The sequence below is a fragment of the Syngnathus scovelli genome, chromosome 5 (assembly GCF_024217435.2).
Source record: "Syngnathus scovelli strain Florida chromosome 5, RoL_Ssco_1.2, whole genome shotgun sequence".
Lineage (NCBI taxonomy): Eukaryota > Metazoa > Chordata > Actinopteri > Syngnathiformes > Syngnathidae > Syngnathus > Syngnathus scovelli.
The window spans coordinates 43,839-63,018 of NC_090851.1; the positions used below are offsets into that span (position 1 = coordinate 43,839).

The following is a 19,180-nucleotide window of genomic DNA, read 5'->3' on the forward strand; positions in this document are numbered from 1 at the left end:
TTTTTAAATTTCTTGTATCTTATTTTACGTTATTTACATATTATCGTATTCTATATTATTTATTTCTCTATTTAAATCTGATGTGCAAAAGCGTGCATTTTGAAGGTCACAGACCGGAAATGAGCCCGATGCTCAGAAAAGAGTTGTTGGAAGTGACGCAGTTTGAGTAGCGAATCAGCAGCGGATACTACCCAAAACAAACATGGCGGACGGTGAGTGCATTGTTCATTTCGTCTTGTAAAGTTGAATAATAACAATAAAAGCCCATTTCGTGCAAGTTGCTGCCGCTGCTTCCGTTCTCCTTCTTTCGTGTAGTGCCACGATAAACCACAAAACGTCCGCAGCTAGTCTGATCCAGTACTAAGCTAACTTGCTAGCGCCAAGCAACCGGCTGAACGAGCGCTTTCAATCGAGACGAATATCATATATCATATTTGGCTTTTTTCTCTCTCGCTAGAGTAAACAACATTTCCTCTTTTTCTTTGGGTTGCAAAAATCACCAAAAGACATCATTTGAGCCTGTGCAAATGAACTCAATTGTCTTCGCAGAGCACACCGACGCGGAACACACGATGGAGCATCCCACTGTAAGTCCGCCTCATCATCATCATCATCATCATCATCATCATCACCACTAACCTTATCATCAGTACCTTTCTAACTGCTCGCATATTCAAGATTCAAGAGTTTTTTATTCGCCATGTTTGAGCGTGCCAAACAAGGAATTTGACTTCGGTAAATCACAGCATGTAAATCAACATGCGTGCAGTAAAAATATAGAATTTTTTTCCCCACTTGATTTCTACAGCAAAGCCCATCAATAGTGATTCAAAACTAAATGGTCAAAAATTGTTAAGCGCTTTTCGCACTCAAAGCACTGCTTCCCCGTTCGTTCGCCTACTGATGACATTCTTTCGGGAGCAATTGGGCCTTGCTCAAGGACACTTTGACATTGTGGATGGAAACCCCAAGCTCTGGGTTGGGAGACGACCACTCTCCCAAAGTGTACATTTTCCCCAGCACAATGGCAACTGACGGGCTAGAAATGTGCTATTTTTGAGCCCGCGTGCAACAAATCGAGTCATATCCAGTCGCACTGATGTCTTTTCACCTTCAATTTCGGCAACCCTAGTATTGTTGACAGTCACTTTGTTGTGGCGCAGGTGTCCGAAAACCCCCACGCGGAGTTTGGCCTGACTGATAGCATCCAGGTAAGGTGTTCCTCCCCGCCACTGCCGCCGGACGGAGGATCGCCAACATACTTTGCCGTTGGCCAGAGGACACTGGAGCAGGAGAAGACGAGCAAGCAGAAGGTGGACCTGCAGGCGCTGCCCACGCGAGCCTACCTGGACCAGACGGTGGTGCCCATCCTACTGCAAGGCCTGGCCGTGCTGGCCAAGGAGAGGTCAGAGGTTGAGCAAAGCCCCGCCCGACAAAGAGGCCAAAGCGACCGACTCGGTAGTTTGTCGGCACGTTTGCTTCGGGAGACGACTCGAACGGCCGTTGTCCCGTTGCAAATCTGCCGAGGGATTATTATTTCAAGATACTAAGACAGGGGCGGGCGAGTTTGTTTACCTGCTTACAGTGTTTGGGCCGCTTCCTGAGCAAGGCTGTGACCGAGAAGCGGACTTGACATGGGAGCAAATGATCTCGTAAGTCGGGTTGCCGCTGTCTAACCGGGAGGCCGTTGCTTGTGTTGTGCGCAGGCCGCTGAACCCCATCGAGTACCTGGCAGCCTTCCTCCTCAAGAACAAGTCGCAGTTTGACGAGCGCAATTGAAGCTTTGCCAATAAAAGGTCACCCGAGTTCAAGTGGTAGCGAGAGCTGCTTTTTTTATTGGGCCGTGAACGCCCGGCACGTCTCCAAGGGAAAAAGCTTCCGGGGTTCAAAGTGCGATCCGACGGACTTGCCGTCAGATATAAAAGTGGTGCGCGGCCAGGTCGTCCATGAAAGGTCGCACAAGCGAGTCGGTGGCAAAGTAGAAGATGAGGCCGAAGGCGATGGAGATGGGCAACGCCGGCAGCGCTTTCTTGAAGATGGCCAGCAGCAACAGCGTCACGCACAGACCCTGAAACGCGCACGCACGCATGCACACACACCTAAGCGGCAAGGCCTTCACCCGATGCGACCGGGCCGTCCTCTCCATTTGACGCCACACTCGCCAGCTTTTCTCCAGTTTACGTCCAAGGGAGGTAGGTTGCGAACGACGGGCTTACGATCAAGATGGCGACGAAGCAGGCCACGGTGGTGTTCCAATCGGCGCCGCTGGCCGCCGCTTTGCCCACCAGGACGCTGTAGAAAATGAAGTCGCCCAGGCCGAGTTTCACGCCACCTGCCGCCGCACGACACGCAAGCGCGCGTCACACACGTACACACACATGGACCGAGGAGTGTCACGCGTCAGGCCACTCACGCTCCTCCTGCTCATCTTCCGCCGCACCCTCGCTGCTCGGCTCCGCCTCCTCATCTGTCACACACGGCGCACGCTTAGCCACTGAGGCCACTTTGCAGCCAGCGGACGGGCCTCACCTGCCTCACGTCCCGGCTCACCGTCCTCTGGACTCGCCGTCGCCACAGTCCACGCCATGGCGGCTGCGCACGCACACAGAGCAGCTGTCGTCAGCGACTCGTCGTAACGGGCGCCATAAAGTCACAAACGAGGCCACGCGAGGTGGTGAGTCTAAGTTGAGTCTAAGTCCCGATGGTTGTCGAGACGTTGAAAGAAAAGTCCCAAGTGAAGAGAAAGGGCCGGTCTTTGGAGCGTATTTTCAGTCATGCAAAGATTTTTTTTTCTCTTCTTATCAGCAAATGTGGCCGTCCGACTCACACGAGTAGATGAGGGCGGGGAAGATGGGCTCATTGCGCTCCTGCGCCGTTTCCACCAGCATCCTCAGCGGACCCTTTGGACTTAGGACGGCCACCAAGTCTGCCAGGGAGAGAGGCGGGGAGGGAGTTAGGGAGGTCCTGTGAGAAGGCGCCGCCCACCCAGCCAGCGCTCACCGTAGATGGAGACGGACGCCAGGATGAGCCAGGCCGACCACTCGGGCAGGTACTTGACAAAGACGAGCGCCATGAGTGCGCTGACCACGATCAAGTAGGCCTGCTGCAGCGCCAGCGGACCCTTCCAATGGACGCAGGTCATGCCCACCGCACCAAAGTTCCAGATCAGCACGCCAGCCGTCGGGTAGTCCATGGCCACGTTGTACGTCTTGAGCACCTCGCTGGCCAAGGGGAGGGGAGGGGAGGGGAGGGGAGGGGAGGGGAGGGGAGGAGAGGGGAGGAGAGGGGAGGAGAGGAGAGGAGAGGAGAGGAGAGGAGAGGAGGAGAGGAGAGGAGAGGAGCGAAGCGCGTCAGCCGTCCGTGTCCGCTTTCAATTCGCTGGGTTGCCAACCAATTCAATTAAGAAGGCCCTTAATCTTCCATTTGGGTCTGGTTGCGGAGGTTGCCATACCATTCGGATGCCATTCTCAGGGCGGATTCCAGGCGCCAATTCAATGATAGATTTTGGATTTGCCGTCAAGACTTGACAGAAGCCTTCCTTTTGTCTATTTTCATTGGGTGGCCGTTTGGTCGGCAACTCGGGTTCCAGAGAGCCAAGTGTCCCGCCCGTTTTCTCTCACCCGCCCCACCCGATTCCAACGGTCGTCAGGGCTCTCCATCCAGAGCTTGCAGATCACTGAAATTGGGAAGCTTGAAAAACAAGCTGGAGGAGCGCACGTGGCTCCCACAAAACAACAGCCCCCCCCCCCCCCCCCCCCCCCCCCCCCCCCCCCGGTGGCGCGGAGGGGAATCTAAGCGGAAGGAAGGAATGCCAGCCGACGGACCTTCTCGACGGGCACGCAGGCGTCTCACCTGAGGTACATGAAGCTGAACCAGAAGAGCAGCAAGAGGGAAGACAGGATGAGCCAGCCGTGGATCAGCTGAAGAAGAGCAAAGATGGAGGCGACCGGCCGTGTCTGAAGGGGAGAGGAGCGAGGGAGGGAGGGCGCACCTTGTAGCAGCGGTACTTGTACAAGAAGACCAGGAAGACGGTCATGACCACAATGACGCTGCTCATGACGACGGCATTCAGGACAGAGTTGAGGAGGCGCCGACCCACCGACGACGTGTTCTCCGTGAATGGCGTGTAAATGCTGCAGGCCAGAGCGGCAGGCTTAGTGATGTGGGGTGGGGTGGGGTGGTCGCTGCAGCGGCGCCTCACAGCTGCTGGTCCGTCTTGTCGCTGTAGAAGTGCACCGACTTGATGGTGGCGACCACCAGCAGCATGCACAGCGTGACGGGCACAAAGAGCATGATGACGTGCTTGGCGCCGTACTTCAGGCTCAGCTCCTCGTCATCGCCAGCCTGTGGGAGGGGGCAGGGGGTGCGTTAGTGGCCCTGGTGTATGGCGGCAAACTTTCTTTCCTTGTCCGTCCGTCCGTCTCAGTTGACTGCTCTGCAAAGAATGGACGCAAAACCATGTTTACCCTTTGGGACGGGCGCCGGTCCGGTCGGTAGGACGGCACCGCCGGATTCTCCGATTGGACGAGCGCCGTGCGCTCCGTGTAGGCGCTGTCCTCGCTGTCCGAGACGTTCATGGCCGCGGCCCCGACCGACTCCACCTGAAAACACGAGTGTCTGACTTGAGAGGCCCCCTGGAGGTCAACAATCGTAAGAGCACGTGGGAGAGAGGCGCGGCGGGCCATTGGTCGGCGGCGAATGCGGCAGCCAACTATTTTGTTCAGCAGTTCCTCACCTTGTTGAATTTGAAAGGTCCTGAAACACTGCCAATTTCAGCCTCTCGATATGTGAAGTCCTTTCAAATTTCAAAGTATATCCCTCTTTAGGAAAACAGAAAAACACACACTAAAAAACACGTCGCAGAAAATCCAGCTTCACCCTGATAGGGAACTTCTTCCGTTGACGTTTTCCTTTTTTTTATGCACATTTTGGAAAAAACGTTTCAAAGAAAGAATCGCGCGCGCGCGCTGGCATGCTTGGAGAACACCCGGACCGAGGGAGACGCTTGATACGCGCACAATCGCTTTTGTCCCAGTTGGGGACCGCAGACATTGCCCGAGTCCGCTTTTTTTTAGTCCGGTTGCCCGTTTTGAGGAGCATCCCCGCTCCTACACACCCGATTGGAATTTAGGGCCTAGTGCATTGCCGCAGAGATGTTTCTGAAGCCGGCTGGGTGCGGGCTCTCCCGGACCGGATAGTGAAGCAACAAGCAAACCCCGAGAGAACAAATACGTACGACCCGGACCGACGTCATCTCCATAATATTCCACAGTAGCGCCTCCCGGTGGCCAAGAAGAGCAAAGCACGTTGAATCAGATCGCTCTGTCCAAAATGTTTCGTTCTGTACATGAAGTCGTTTTTCTTTTCATGTACTATATCGAGAGCTTCTGTACCTTTTTGAAGCACGAAAATTGGCTCTTGAGGTAGGGGGACAAGTCGTACTGAAGTGAACTTTGACGGAAAACGCACAGGTTTTTCACAAACAAGGTTCAAATATCTGGTTTTGTTCTGGTTGTAAAAAGCCACTAGTTAGTTGTACGAGAACCGAAGTCATCCCTTGGCGAGCCGCGTGCAACACGACTCGACGCGCACGTTCACTACCCCGCTCGACCTCGCCACGCCACGCCACGCGACGCCACGCCACGGTACGCCACGCCACGCACGCTGTTTTGAAAACGGTTTAACCTCAGTCAGTTTTTTTACCTGATTTGTTGAGCAAAGAAGCCGCGAGCGAGCGGCGTACTCACAACCCGGAAGTCGCAACCTGGAAGCCAGCAATCAGTCAGCCAGCTGATCACAAGCCATGTGATTGTCGTGACGTCACGTCTCCTCGCATCTCAGCGAAGCACCAACGCGCGTGCGCACACATGGATCACAAACATGAAACTAGGGGTTGGCCTGTTACGCTTTGATTTATTTTACTGCAAAGCAAATCGTCTCATGACGGGCGCCGGCCAGGTTGGGGACAAATCCAAAACACCTCCAGTCAGTTGCAATGACATTTGAACGAGGACTAGCGTTTCATCATGGAGTCGAGTGGAAAAAAAAAATGAAATGAAAAATGAAATTCCACATCCTTGCGCGTTTCCCCGGAGCGTCGTGGTTAGAAGCCCGGGATGTGGCAGTAGGCCTCGAGCGACGACAAGACAATGTACATCAACCACAAGCTAAAAAAGAGGCCGGCGGTGGCCGTCTTAGCGAGCGGCGGTCCGCCCAGTTCTCCACCGATCTCGGGTCGGCGCCGATAGATGAGGACGGCGATGCAGACGAAGGCAAAGATGGTGAAAAGGGTGACGGAGAAGGCCAGGGTTCCTGGGTCCACCCTGAACACCTGGTTTTGGGTGCGGTGGTAGATGGCGGCGATGGACCAGGCCACGCCGATGCCCAGGAACACATTGACGGCGTTGCTCCCCGTCACGTTGCCGATAGAGGCGTCGGCGTACTGGTCTTGGCTGGCCGCCACCTTGCTGGCGAAGGTATCTGGGCCAGGCGGGAGGGAGACGGTGTGAAGAATGCCAGAGGCGGGCATATGGGCATGTGAGCGGGCCACGACCTACCTGGCACCGACGTGCCCAGGGCTACAAAGACCACGGCCGTGACCGAGTCCTTCAGACCCACTGTGCAGCCAAAGTGCGACGCCAGGTCCCCGATGAAGGCCGTCAGGATACCGATGACGGCGATGGAAACCACGAAGCACGCCCAGCCGTTCCAGTAGTCGGGGGGCGGGACCAGCGCAAACAGCAGCTTCCAGAAGACGCTCAGGAAATGCGTCATGTAGTCCAGGGCAGAGGGCGGCTCCTCGCCGTCCTCGCCTAGACAGTGGGAGATTGGACAAAAGGTTGTAAGCCCGGGACGGGACGGGTTGTTTTGCTGACACGTTGGCTGGCTGGCTGGCTGGCTGGCTGGCTGGCTGGCTGGCTGGCTGGCTGGCTGGCTGGCTGGCTGGCTGGCTGGCTGGCTACTGCTGCCTTTTTTTTTTTTTTTCTTGTTCACCTCCGCCGATTGTGATGGCCTCCACAAATTGCTCTCTCCACGGCGTCGTTCGCACTAGCACGGCCAGTCTGGTCTTCTTCAGGACCTTGTCCACCGCACTCTGACACACACACACACGCACACGCACACGCACACACGCACACACACGCACACACACACAACAACAGCCATTGAACAATTGTCTGACTTTTGATTCGATAAGCGGCAGAAGTGTCGGCCAACTCGTTTGTGCGCTTCACGCCAGAGGCTTTCATGCGTGCAGCACCTTAAACTCGTACGATTCCTCAATGATGACTTCCAATTTGGCGTGTTCGCCTAACGTGGGCCGACACGCCCGTGCGTTACGTCGCTCCTCTTCCTCTTTTGTCCCCAAGTCCTCGGATTCATCTGAGAGACACACGCTTGCGCTGAGAGGCCGCCGGCCGGCCGTCCGTCCGTCCGACTGGACGGACGGACGGACGGACGGACGGACGGAGGGAGGGAGGGCGGGACAAACGGTACCTGCGATGGTGATAACCGAAGAGGGGTTCTGTTGTTCTTGGAGCTTTCTGTAGCCCGGGTCTTTGCCTGCCAGATGGCGATAAGCGGTGAGAAGAAGGCGAGAACACGGATGGCCATGACAAGACAAAAGACACGTGGAGACCGGCGCCAGCGGGAGGAGCAGCCAGGGGCCACCAATAGTGTCTGCCTTGTGATGCCCTTCCGAGGTGACCCACCTGTGAGCAGGAATCCACCTAAAGACAAAAGGCAATGAATGAAAAACAAAAGTGGCAAAGAAAGCAACTTCTTGAAGCAGACCCGCTGAGGAAACCAAAAAAAAAGATGGACACACAAAGGCATCGACAGGGTCTTCAGTCCCAGTCCTCAGGATCCATTTTCTGGCCACCGAGGACCAGTACCTCCGACTTAAGCCCAGCGCTTGGACGAGGTTGAGATGGCATTCATGCCGCAGCCGGCGCCGCACCTTTGCTGCCGCCGCTCATCTCCAGCAGTCGCGGCTCGCCCATCTCCACCCAAAACGTTTTGTTCTTCTCGTACTCTTCGTCGTCGATGATGTTGATGCGAAGCGTTTGACTGAAACGCATACATGGAGCAGAATGACGGAGGTCGGCAGGTGACGCGCTAGCTAGCAAGAGGCTGCTCCCTGCCTCCCTCCCTCCCTCGATCACTCACTCACCAGATCTGCTCGTCGTCAAACTCCAGCACGCCGTGAGTGTCCTCAAAGTCTCGGCCGCCCCCTTTGGCTGTGCCCTCGACGGTTCTGTACGGCACGGCCACCGCCCCGCGAGCCCCGGAGGTCCGGACCACCATGACCTCCATGGCGCCGACGCTCTCGCTCACCGTCACCGTGGGCTCCTCAAAGGCGAAGACCCCCGCGCGGTCATCGTCAGAGACGGTGACGTTGCGGGGCGAGGAGCCGGGCCCGTCTGACGCCTCGCTGTCGCCGTGCCCGTCTGTCACCTTCTCCCGCTGCGTGGACAGCTCCCGCTCAGTCTCCTGGGCCAGACGTCTGGCTTCCGAATGCTCCGTTTGGACTTTGTCGGGCTCCCCCTCGGTCTCGACGATCACCCCCCGGCGCCGCCCGGCTCGGTAGCGCTTGTACATGTACCGGTAGAAGAGGAGGCGGCGGTCGGCCACGTAGGCAAAGCTAACGCAAAGGGGAAAGAAGAGCAGCGTGAGGAGCCCCTCCCAAATCTCCACCACGCCTGGAGAGAAGTAGGCCAGGATGAGGTAGAGCCACGTGTAGGCGAAGACGCTCCAGGCGGCCGTGACGAAAAAGACCCGCAGGTGCTTGACCCGCCGCGTCTGTCCGTCGGGGATGACATAGACGCACAGGCCGATGATAACAAACATGTTGAAGGCGGCGCTTCCCACGATGGTGTTGGGCCCCAGTTCGCCGGCGTCAAAGTTGTGACCGCAGATCTCCACCACCGAGAGCAGGATTTCCGGAGCCGACGAGCCCAGCGCCATGAGGGTCAGGTTGGACACCGTCTCGTTCCACACGCGCACCGTGGCCGTCAACCTTTCCCCGTTGGCTTTTTTGACCACAACCTGTCGCTCTTGGGACGTGACGACCTCGATGGACGCCATGAAGCGGTCGGCAATGATGGACACGCCAAGGAACATGTACGCTAAGGCCATGAAATAAATGGCGGCCCTGGCCACGCGCTCCGCCGGGCCGGGGTCTTCCGGTCGCCACGGCGACAAGATGACGCCGTCCTTGCATTCGGTGCCGCCGCCGCCGCATTTGCTGCGGTTGCGGGCGGCTGAACTCCCCGCCGGCCCGACGTGGGCCGAGAGCAGGGCCAGCAAAACGAGCGAGGCTCCGGATCCGCCGCACATGTTAGCGGCCCCTCTGCTCACCTGCCGAACGCAAAGACGCATTGCACAAATGGCTCGTTATTGCACAACAAACACCGGGAGAATCAAACATTAGTCAAATTTGGTGGTGGGGCCGGCAGCGGCGCCGTCAAAATGGTCCCTCCGCCGGCCGCAACCATATCAGCTGACGCGGTCGACTCAGCCGTCGTCCCAGCAACGGCCAGCCGCTTGCCGTTCCTTCTCGGTGCCGTTTTGCCAACTTGGAATTAGTTGCTGAGCGGTGTGTTTTCTCTATTAGTCTATCAATTGGTTGGCTTACCTTCAGATTTTTTTCCAGGAGCAAAATCGGCCTCACTAAGAACGAAGAGAAGATGCGAAGTGGGCAAGACGTCGACGGGGACTGACGCGGGCCGCTGGCCAGACACGCCAGTGATGTCACCAGGCGGAGAACTCCCGCCCACATTTGGCACTTTCAGAAGCTCAAACTCCAATCCAAACTATTTCTTATCGTTTAGGCCAGGCCGGAGCAGACCAAAGGGGGAGTGCCGGTGAGAACCTCTGCGTTCGCACCGGGGTGGGTCGTGGGGGGCGTGATGAGCTCTCCTAAGTGGGGAGATAAAGTTCTAAAGACGGCTGCCGAGCGACGGGCTTATCAGTGCGCGGCTGGCCGACCGGCACCAAAGAAGGTAACGGACGAGCTGACAAGTTTCCCAGGTTCGGAATAGCGGCTACCGCTAGAGAGTCACGCGACCTTGGCCGACCTCAGCTCGGAGATGCCGACGGGGAGCGCCCGCCTGTTTGCCAGACGGAGGGAGCGTCGTTGGCGTGCGTATCCAGAGGGGCCGTTGGCTAGCCCATACCGGTACGAGGGCCGGACTCTGGCGTGCGCTACGATACCGAGCAATCGACGCGTATCCTTGGTACTTTTGAGAGACGCAAAGGGATGACAGATAGCTTGCAAGGGAAGGCCTACTTTTGCCCAAAATGTGAGCCCAAAGTGGGTGCTTTTGAAGCCGCCCGCCACGATTCAAATGCGTTAACGCTAGCGCTCAGAGCATGGCACCTTGTCGACCCACTTGAAAATGTCGTTTTATTTCCAACGTGTTGAAATGGGAAATGCTTGAGTGCACGGGGGATTGGAATTGGATTCGTCTTCCTTTTGGCGCCAATGAGCCCATCAAAATGGCCCATCGTTGGCCGCTTGCATTGCTCTCGCAACGCGCTCATCGGCCAGGGGCGCGCCGCGGGCGCTCATCTCCAGACCGTCGGAGAGCTCGCTGAGCTCCGACTTCCTGTGCCTGAAGAACAAGAAAAGGACTGGCGTCAATGTGCGTTGCCGTCTTTTGACGCAGGGGGACGCCACTGGCTTTTGGCCGCCTACCTTCCCTCCTCAATGTCCAGAATGTTCTCGGGCAGGCGCACGTCCAGCGTCTCGGGCAGCAGGAAGACGAGCCCGCCGCCGAGTATTCCCGTGGCGGAGAAGACGAGCGGCGGCAGGAAGAGCCAGGCGTCCTCCAGCAGCGCGATCATCGGGGCCACCGAGCTCCCGATGCGACCCAGACACGACGTGTAACCCATGCCACACTGCCTGTCCAACAAAACCGGCTCGCTTTAGCTCGCTAAAGGAGTGGCAAACACCGAAGATAACACCGTGCTAGCGAGAAAGCGTTCTTTTCCCCCCTAATTGTCACGAGCGCGTCGATGTAAAGCCGAGCCGGCCGACTCCGGTGACTGCGTTACCGAAGGACGGTGGGGAAAAGCTCGGCCGAGTAGAGGAAGGCGGTGGTGAACGCCGCCTCAGAGAAGCCCTTGGCCACCACGGCCACGCAGGTCCGAAGCACGGCCAAGTCTGGAAGACAAAGAGAAAATGAAAGGCGCCCCAGGCCTGCCCCAGGCCTGCCCGGGGCTCATTTTGGTGGGCGCGGTCGCTCACCCAGTGGGACGGCTGCGTTGATGGCTATGAGCGCACCCGTGGCCATCAGAAAGACCGCCTGACCGTTGCGTCGCCCCGTTTGGTCCAGAACAAAGTAGGCCAGAACTTTAGCGGGCACTTCAATGGCACCGTAGATGAACTGCGTGAGGTAGACGTTGACGCCCAAGCCCGAGATCCTGAAGCTAATGCCGTAGTACAGGAGGGCCACGGAAAACCAGGAGAATCCCGAGACCAGTGTGATCTTCCTCAGCCGGGGCGTCTTGAGCAAGTCCAGGTAGGAATGAGTCTTATCGGCCGCGTCGGAAACCACCGCCTTCTCCAAGATCTGCGACCACATTTTCGTTCATCCGCGGGAAGCGTGCGTGGGAAGTGTGTGCGTTGCGATGTCTACCTCGGGCTGGAGTCTGGCGCCATTCTTCCGGTTCATCTTGGCACAGCGCAGCAGGCAGTCGCGGGCCTCGGCGGTCCTGCCGTTGGCGAGCAGCCAACGGGCCGACTCGGGCAGCCACCTGGACAGGGACAGGGACGGTTAGGGTGGCCGGGGGTTAACAGCTGCCCGTCCTGACCTGACCTACCAGCAGCCGAGCAAAGCCAGAAGGCACGGCGCCGTTACCGCCAGCATCAAGTGGCGCCAGTCTCGGATGGCATACGCCAGCAGCGCCAGCATCATGTTGCCCGCACTCCACGACAGACTGATGAGCGTGCCCGTCAAGGTGCGATGCTTCACGTCCGTCCACTCCACGCCTGTGGGGGGGGCAGGCTGGCGCTTTATGCTCCGGTCCCTTGGGTCAACGCGGGTGTTGCTCACCCAGAACCGTGCCGATGATGGACATGCCGCTCAGAGTCACGCCGCTCAGCGCACGCGACACGGCGAACATGGCGTATGAGCTGGCGAAGGCCGACGTGGCGCCCAGCAGGGTGGCGCCCAACAAAGCCGCTACCAGCATCGACTTTCGGCCGAACCTGCGCACACCACCACCGCCGCCGAGAGAAACCTTTAATCTCCACAAAGGCCCCCGTTTTGTCCCGTCCCAAAGACCTAGCGGATGCTAAAGGGCGTGTTGCCTCCGAGGACGACGGGGCTGGGCCAGGCGTGATGGATTTGACCCAATAATCGGGTCGAAGTGCTCCGACTGACAAACGAGGGCGCGGCGCTACGTCAGACTTTCTCCAGACTGCCGGGACCTGGCCACAGCACAAAGAGCGCTCACCCGGCCGGCGCCGTCCCTCCCCCAGCACCCGCATTCCGGGAAGACGGACTTGACAGAGCGTGGAATAAAGGCGTGGGTCCGTCAAATTTCTCGCCCGCTTCCTTATTTCCACGCTCATTTACAGGAGGAGTCGAGCTTAATGAAGGAAAAGACTGGCGGCTGGCTGGTCCCGCCTGCGAACTCACTTGTCGGAGAGATAACCAAACAGGATGGCGCCAAAAGTGACACCCAGGAAGAAATAGGTGGCAAGCGCCTGGTTCAGTCTTCGGTCCTCGCACACCAGGTCCCACTGCAGGCACACAGACAAAACAAGAGACTTGATCAAGTGCTGATCCAGACCTGGACTTGGTCAAGACTTGATCAAGTCTTGATCCAGACCTGGTCTACTCTTGTGCAAGGGAAAAAAATAAACAAGCAATAAAGTCTTCCCGGAGCACAGGTTTCAGGGGAACGTGGCCTTACACGGATGGGGTGGGATCAAAGCAGCACTCACCTCGGTCGCAGTGGTAGAAGCGAACTCGGAGCGATCGTAGCTGTAGCCGTGAGGGCAAAGGCCGGTGCGGTTGTGCCGCCCGGTCAGGTTTCCATTCGTCGAGCCATCGTCGATGGCGCACGAGCTGCGGGCGTCCGCCTGGCTCCAGTCCAGGGGCCCCGGCCCGAGGGCGCAGCGGTGGGCGGGCGTCGCTGACACAAAGTTGTGCAGCAGGAAGTGGAGTGGCAGGATGGCCCGCGGGAGGCAAAGGATGCTCAGAACTAAGAGCTGGAATGTGGAGAAGCCGCCGACGTCGTCCAGGATTTCCTCAAACCTCATGGCGACCGCTGGCGACCGCTGGCGGGCTGTCGGTTGGGACTGCAGAGGCCTTTCTCCTTGATGGGCTTTTTGAGGCAAGAGAAGGAGGACGGGCTTTGCGTGTGGGAGGGAGGAGAACATTCCTCACTTGGTCAGCAGCTGGCAGGCAGGCAACAAGACAATTAGGCAGGATGTCTCCTTCCTCATGACCAGCGCTGGACAGTCCAATACTTGTCTTTTTCAGACACCCTTTGAAGCCAAGCCTCCCTCTCAAGTCGCTCAATGTTGAGCAACATAAAGCAAGTTGCACAAAAGTATTCCCATTGGACCAACTCCTTAGCAATCCACCTAGCCGCTTCCTCTGGCAACGCAAATGGCCGGCGCCAGATCAACAAAAGCCAAATCAAGCTGACTGTGGCCGGCCTCAGGTGTGGCGGGACCGGACTTGGGAGGCAAGCAATTGATTGCTCACGACAGCCCCAAACACAGGCAAACACCTACAAATAGGAACCTGGGAAAAAAAGACACGGCCTGCCTGCTCTACGCTCGTGCTCCGCATTTCCTCCTGCTCGGCAGCACGGGCGCCACTGTAGGAACATGCGGCCAACCGGAAGGCGTGAGAGGTCAAAGGAGAAGCGAGCAAAGCGATTTGGCACGCGCGCCCTTTCCACGCTCGGCCGTCAAAAATCCTTTCGACTCGACTTCCCGGCCGGGTCTGGTGACTTGCGCTCGCTAGAGTGAGCGCCGTGACATTTGCTCCTCATCTGATCAGTTCACGGGACAATCAATGGTCGACGCTTCATTCCTCAGTGCTCGCTATGCCTGCGGTCACAAGGACGCCAAGGCCGCTTCCTCCAATTGCGGCGGGCAAAGAGCAGAGAAAACATCTGCGCGGATCTCTCGGCTTTTCGCGCGTCGCCGTTTCTGGTTTGAACGTCCCGTATTCCAATATTTTTGCTCACACGAAAACCCGGGGTCGCTTCCTCTCAGATGGCGTAACATGAGGCAAAGGAGTTTTGGAGCCCAACGTGCCCATGACATGTTTTAATGTGAACTTTGTGTCCTTCTTTGGCAAGTGTCCGTCCATGGGCTCGACAAGCAATATGCAAACGCAACAAAAGCTCCAATTCAAACATGCTGAAGCAACCTTACTCAAAACACCGGCCGGCGCTGTCGAGCAACCGCTTGTCCAAACCAATTGCTGCCACAAGAACGCTCATGTCGACAAGCGGTGGCTTTTCTCCGGGTCCTCCCACATCCCAAAAGCGATTGAGCGCTCGAAATTGCCTGGAGGCGCGGATGGACGCTTATTGGTCTCTGGCAACCTGACAGCTGGGACAGGCTCCAGCATGCCTGCGAGGACACAAGATGGATGGATGGATCCATATAAAACATTATCCCCACCAAACATCTATATGTAGGTGGATATATATATAAATAGACACACAGTTTCATGTATATACATAGATTTTATATATATATATATATATACACACACACATTTGTGTTTGTATATATACGTACATATACACGCACATGTATGTGTGTATATATATATATATACATACACGTGTGTGTGTGTGTATATATATATATATATATATATATATATAGTATATATACATATACATATATATATATATACACACACACACATATGTGTATATACACACACATATCTGTATATACACACACACGCGCGCACACACTTCTACTTGGATTCAGATACACACGCTGGCACACGCTCGTATAGCAGTCACTGTGAAGGGTGTTTGACAGCTCACTGTGCCGCCTTCAAGCGTCTTAGCTTACTCGAGTGCCACCGAGGTGTTTGGTCCCGCCCGAGTGTTCCGTTGCCAACATGCCGTTTGGGCGGGCAGGCGGATGGCCTCTCCTCGGCGCACGTTACTGGAGACACGACGACGAGGAGCCCGCGTCGGCCGAAGGCTGCGGAGGGGCGGCGGGGCCGGACGGGCGAGGGTTGAGACGAGGGGGCGGGGCGTTGGTGGGCCGGATGAGGGGCGGCGGCTGCTGCAAGGCGGGCCGGCTCTGCTGCGAGCTCGGGTGGGGTTGCTGCTGCAGGGGCGGCGGCTGGCGATGCAGGGATGGCGTGGCCGGCAGCGAGGGTCGCAGCAGGGGCGGCGGCTGGTGGTGGAGCGAGGAGGCGGGGCTCGGCGTCACGCCCGTCTGAGACGAAGCCACCGCTGGAGACGCCCCCGAAGCGGCGGCCTTGGAACAAAAAGGGAGATGGAGCTTCAAGCCTGGCTAGTGTTGGTTCTTTGGTTTTGTTTGTTTGCAAAGGTCTTATTTTGCTCGCTTTCGAAAATTCGAGAAAGGACTTGAAAATGAGTGAGAAGTGGATTTGGAAATGTGGAGGGGAAAAAAATAAATAAAATAATAATAAAGCAGGCAGGGCTGGGCAATTGCTTTTCTGAAGCGCCGGCTATCTGCACATCCGCTTCGTCTCCCTGTCGCAACTCGCCTGTCCCATCGTAAGCAAGCACCATTTGAATCAGGTGCGTTGCAGCAGGGAGACCGAGCGAGCGAGTGCAAATCGGCCAGCCGATCCTATTCACCTCGTCGTCCTCCTCATCGGTGCTCTTCCCGGAGGGTGTGGCGGACGTGTTCTTCAGCTCCTCCCCGGAGGCGCCGTCCCCTTGCTCCGCCTCCCACTCCTGAAGCACCTCCTCCAGATTGAAACGCCGCCGGTAGTTGACGAAAAAGTTCTTCACCTGCCCCAGCGTTTTGTTGCCGATGACGTCGGCGATGGCCTGAAAGTCTTTGCCGTACTTCCGGACTCCTGAACGACATGAGTGACGACATCATGGAGAGAGTCAAGCGGCCCGTGACGCGGACGTGATGCCACACGCTCGCGCGTGTCCATGCAAAGTGCTGGCGGGGCAATTTGGGAGGCCGGCGTGCGTGCGTGCGTGCGACTCTTGCAAAACGCGCGGGAGGAGGACAGAGTAGCCGCAGCGAACCCCCATTCAAAGCCATTCTCAAGCCAATTTGCCATGGTTGGACGGGCCAAGAACAAAGGCGAGGCGTCACCTTGAACGGCCAGCAGCTGCTCATCGGTGGTCCAGCGAGCGTTCACCTTCTGAGCGCTCTGAAAGCATGGTCCGCATTGTCAGAAAGGGTGGCTAAGGCTTGCGCCGGCGCCACTCTTGACCAACCTCGGGCAGGCGGAAGGCCTCGATTCCACGTTCCAAGACGTGCTTGAGTCCGCTGTTCATCTGTTTGGCGTTTTGAACCTAAAACGGCAGGGCAGCCACCATTTGCCGAAAAGCAACGGGCGCTGGCGCAAAGCGGCTCCCGTTGAGTGGGCGCCTCCTACCTGTCTCTTGAGGGACACCAGCTCCATGTCCAGCTGGCGCAGGAGCGCGTTGGCGGCAGCGGCGCCGCAGGAGACGGCCACCACGTCGTCCTGGCTCAGGTACATGCCTTTGGGGGGGCGGCACCGCGAGCGCTGATGGTGGCGGTGCTGCAGCGTCTGGTGCTCCCGCCGGCCCGGGACCGACTTGGCGGCGGGCGCCGCAGGCGCGGTCAGCTCCGCCGGGTTCTACCGCCAAAGCGCCACCCCACCCCCGGGTCAAAGTGGATCGAGAGCATGCGGAAGGCGCGCCGCCGGGCTCGCGGGCTGGCTTGCGTGCGTGCGTGCGTACGTACGTACGTACGTACCTCTTTCTTGGCTTCCTTGTTGGGGTCGTAGTCGCTGTCGTTTGGCTCGGCGGCGTTGGCCTCCTCCATCTCCTCGTCACTGGGGCGACAACGGCAATTAGGAATCGGCCCCTCGCTACTTGTAGAAGGGCAGCAAAGCCCAGGACGCCGTTACCTGTCGCCTTGGTTGCTCCTGCTGGCCAGCTTCCTGGCTTGGCGGTCCATCAGACTGGTTCTGGAACGGGTTTTCTTCCACGAGTAGTAGTACTTGACCAGGCTGGAGATGGATTTATCTGGAAGCTAAGGTCAAAGCGTCCAATGGACAAGAGCCAGACGGGAGGCGGCTCCGCCGTGCCGGGCTTTCCGAGATGCTCGCCGCTTACCATCTGTTGGATGCGGTGAAAACTTTTGCCGTGAAAACTGAACGCTTGCTCAAAGAGAACTTTGTCCTCCACCGTCCACTCGTCGGGAAAAGGCGTAAAGTTGGGGAGGTCGGCCAAAGACTTGTCGATGTTGTGTTTGTGCCAGAAGAGCATCCCCAGGGCCTGGACGAGCGCACGCACGCACACACTTGCAGTGCCTTCTGAAAAGCCAGTGCTTAGAAAGGCGCACGCCTACCTGCTCCACATTGTAGCCGTGCTTGTCTTTGGCCAGTGCGATGTACTCGTCCACTGTGGCGGAAGGAAGGAAGGAAGGAAGGAAGGAAGGAAGGAAGGAAGGAAGGAAGGAAGGAAGGAAGGAAGGAAGGAAGGGTTACTATGGCGACATGAGGACGGACGGGCTCGATGCGATCACTCACATTTGGCGTCTTCGATGTCATGATAAGGCGACCACACCAACATCCCGCCGCTGTCCCGCTCAGAGTATTTGCTGGAGCCTAAACGGAGCGTTTCATCATCATTCCACCTCAACCACAGCTCCATGGCTATTTTGACAAGGGTCCAATCGTTCGGAGCCGCTCCACTAAATACCACACAATATCTGCCCATGCCGCTCGCGTTGTCTGTTTGACAACTTTGACCAGCGGTAAGCAAACCGGGATAGATATCGGGCCGCACTCTACTGCTTGGAAAGCCTGGCCTGCCCTGCCCTGCCTCCGCGGTGTTTTCACCTGTGCCGAGGACTCGCCCTTCGTCGTCCACGCCGTTTCTAAAAATGTCGCACCGCAGCAAGCACACACACGAATACACGCACGCACAGGGGCAGGCGGCCTCGGCGGTCGGTCCCCATCCGGCAACATTCCGCACGCACCCCCGCAAGCCCTAGGGACGGACGGCTGCGAGGCGTCTCTTGCACTTTGGCGTTCCGTTTCGAAAGGCCAAGCGTGAGCAGCGGCTTGCTTTCCTGCCTGCAAGCCAGCCAGCCAGCCAGCACTCGGCTACCACGTCCACAATCACCAAACGAGTCGGGAATATCAAGGAAGCATGCTCACCGGCCTCGTAATCAGGAATGTTGGCCTGGTAATCGGCTCCGACCCGCATGCCAACATCTGCGGACAAGAAGAGCAAAAACAAAAGCCAAGTGTGACTGCACTGGAGCGAGCGTCCAAGCTAGCCGACTAGCTTGCCATGTATGTCGGGCGGCCGGCCCACCGTGCTCGTCGTCGCTGCCGCTTTCGTCCGTCAAGTGTCCGTTGGACGCGTTGGAAGGACTCTTGGTGCCGTTGGAGCGAGCCTTGCCCAAATACTCGGAGCCTTTGTCCATCATGCCCGGCATCCTGTCGCTGCTGTGCTCGACGGCCGCCGCCGAAGAGGCTCCAAAAAGCTTCGCCTGACGGGACCGACGTGCTCCTTGGGCACTACGGGACGCCACCAGCATGGGAAGGGGATGCCGGCAGCATAGGAAGGGGACGATTTGATCCCGAGAGACACAAAATGTCCGCCACCGTCGAAAGCAGCCCGCGTAGTAGGTCGACTCGAGGGACTAACCGACGCGGCGGCGGCGGGCGGAGTTCCCACACGACTCCCCTCCCCTCCCCTCTCTCTCTGTAGTGAGGCCAGCCGCGAGCGGAAGATAGTAGATCCCTCCGCCAACCCGTCGGTGGATTTTTTTTTTTTTTTTTGGGAGCCTACGATGTTCAGAGGCAAGCACCGTGCGAACCGGTCGGATCGAAAATAATTGCAAAAATGTTCATCTTTTCCTTGTTGCTTTTTTTGTACTGGCCGTAATAGAGAAGCGGTGCACCCCTCATACGCAGATCTGTGGGAATTCAAATATTTATGGTCCAGACAACAAGGGAGCGGATTTTTATATGCGCAATTGCGTGAACAC

General features: G+C 57.4%; 5 protein-coding genes across 7 annotated transcripts; 1 reads left to right on the forward strand and 4 right to left on the reverse strand.

Moving 5' to 3' along the window:
* Positions 1–93: 93 nt before the first annotated feature.
* On the forward strand, positions 94–1,811 carry dpy30 (dpy-30 histone methyltransferase complex regulatory subunit). The gene is made up of 5 exons (XM_049719687.2): positions 94–212; positions 550–587; positions 1,164–1,211; positions 1,278–1,405; positions 1,707–1,811. The coding sequence occupies exons 1-5, from the start codon at positions 203–205 to the stop codon at positions 1,777–1,779; spliced, it is 297 nt and encodes a 98-aa protein (XP_049575644.1). The 5' UTR covers positions 94–202; the 3' UTR covers positions 1,780–1,811.
* On the reverse strand, positions 1,807–5,839 carry psen2 (presenilin 2). 2 transcript variants are annotated; one of them, XM_068650619.1, is made up of 12 exons: positions 5,704–5,812; positions 4,736–4,818; positions 4,467–4,601; positions 4,202–4,344; positions 3,992–4,133; positions 3,853–3,920; positions 3,001–3,221; positions 2,828–2,926; positions 2,530–2,592; positions 2,414–2,467; positions 2,217–2,332; positions 1,807–2,068 (listed from the first exon to the last, which is right to left on the reverse strand). In XM_068650619.1, the coding sequence occupies exons 3-12, from the start codon at positions 4,575–4,577 to the stop codon at positions 1,913–1,915; spliced, it is 1,173 nt and encodes a 390-aa protein (XP_068506720.1). In that variant the 5' UTR covers positions 4,578–4,601; positions 4,736–4,818; positions 5,704–5,812; the 3' UTR covers positions 1,807–1,912. The 2 variants fall into 2 exon arrangements, with proteins under 2 accessions (XP_068506720.1, XP_049575616.1); XM_049719659.2 differs by lacking the exon at positions 4,736–4,818 and having other exon boundaries at positions 5,704–5,839.
* Positions 5,840–5,887: 48 nt separating this feature from the next.
* Positions 5,888–10,237, reverse strand: LOC125968490 (sodium/calcium exchanger 1-like). Its single transcript, XM_049719631.2, has 8 exons — positions 8,171–10,237; positions 7,958–8,067; positions 7,710–7,727; positions 7,495–7,560; positions 7,259–7,380; positions 6,994–7,093; positions 6,558–6,812; positions 5,888–6,480 (listed from the first exon to the last, which is right to left on the reverse strand). The coding sequence occupies exons 1-8, from the start codon at positions 9,376–9,378 to the stop codon at positions 6,104–6,106; spliced, it is 2,256 nt and encodes a 751-aa protein (XP_049575588.1). The 5' UTR covers positions 9,379–10,237; the 3' UTR covers positions 5,888–6,103.
* A 142-nt stretch (positions 10,238–10,379) lies between these two features.
* Positions 10,380–14,101, reverse strand: slc22a7a (solute carrier family 22 member 7a). The gene is made up of 9 exons (XM_049719643.1): positions 12,953–14,101; positions 12,645–12,748; positions 12,057–12,211; positions 11,824–11,992; positions 11,640–11,757; positions 11,249–11,573; positions 11,056–11,164; positions 10,697–10,903; positions 10,380–10,613 (listed from the first exon to the last, which is right to left on the reverse strand). The coding sequence occupies exons 1-9, from the start codon at positions 13,388–13,390 to the stop codon at positions 10,493–10,495; spliced, it is 1,746 nt and encodes a 581-aa protein (XP_049575600.1). The 5' UTR covers positions 13,391–14,101; the 3' UTR covers positions 10,380–10,492.
* A 159-nt stretch (positions 14,102–14,260) lies between these two features.
* Positions 14,261–18,883, reverse strand: rcor3 (REST corepressor 3). Of its 2 annotated transcripts, XR_007481329.2 has the most exons (13): positions 18,502–18,883; positions 18,342–18,398; positions 17,709–17,786; positions 17,528–17,580; positions 17,293–17,454; positions 17,085–17,209; positions 16,931–17,009; positions 16,587–16,811; positions 16,426–16,503; positions 16,301–16,358; positions 15,826–16,049; positions 15,062–15,478; positions 14,261–14,602 (listed from the first exon to the last, which is right to left on the reverse strand). XR_007481329.2 is itself a non-coding variant. In XM_049719645.2 (12 exons), the coding sequence occupies exons 1-12, from the start codon at positions 18,725–18,727 to the stop codon at positions 15,155–15,157; spliced, it is 1,689 nt and encodes a 562-aa protein (XP_049575602.1). In that variant the 5' UTR covers positions 18,728–18,883; the 3' UTR covers positions 14,261–15,154. The 2 variants fall into 2 exon arrangements, 1 of the variants encoding a protein (XP_049575602.1); XM_049719645.2 differs by having other exon boundaries at positions 14,261–15,478.
* Between the last annotated feature and the right edge of the window lie 297 nt (positions 18,884–19,180).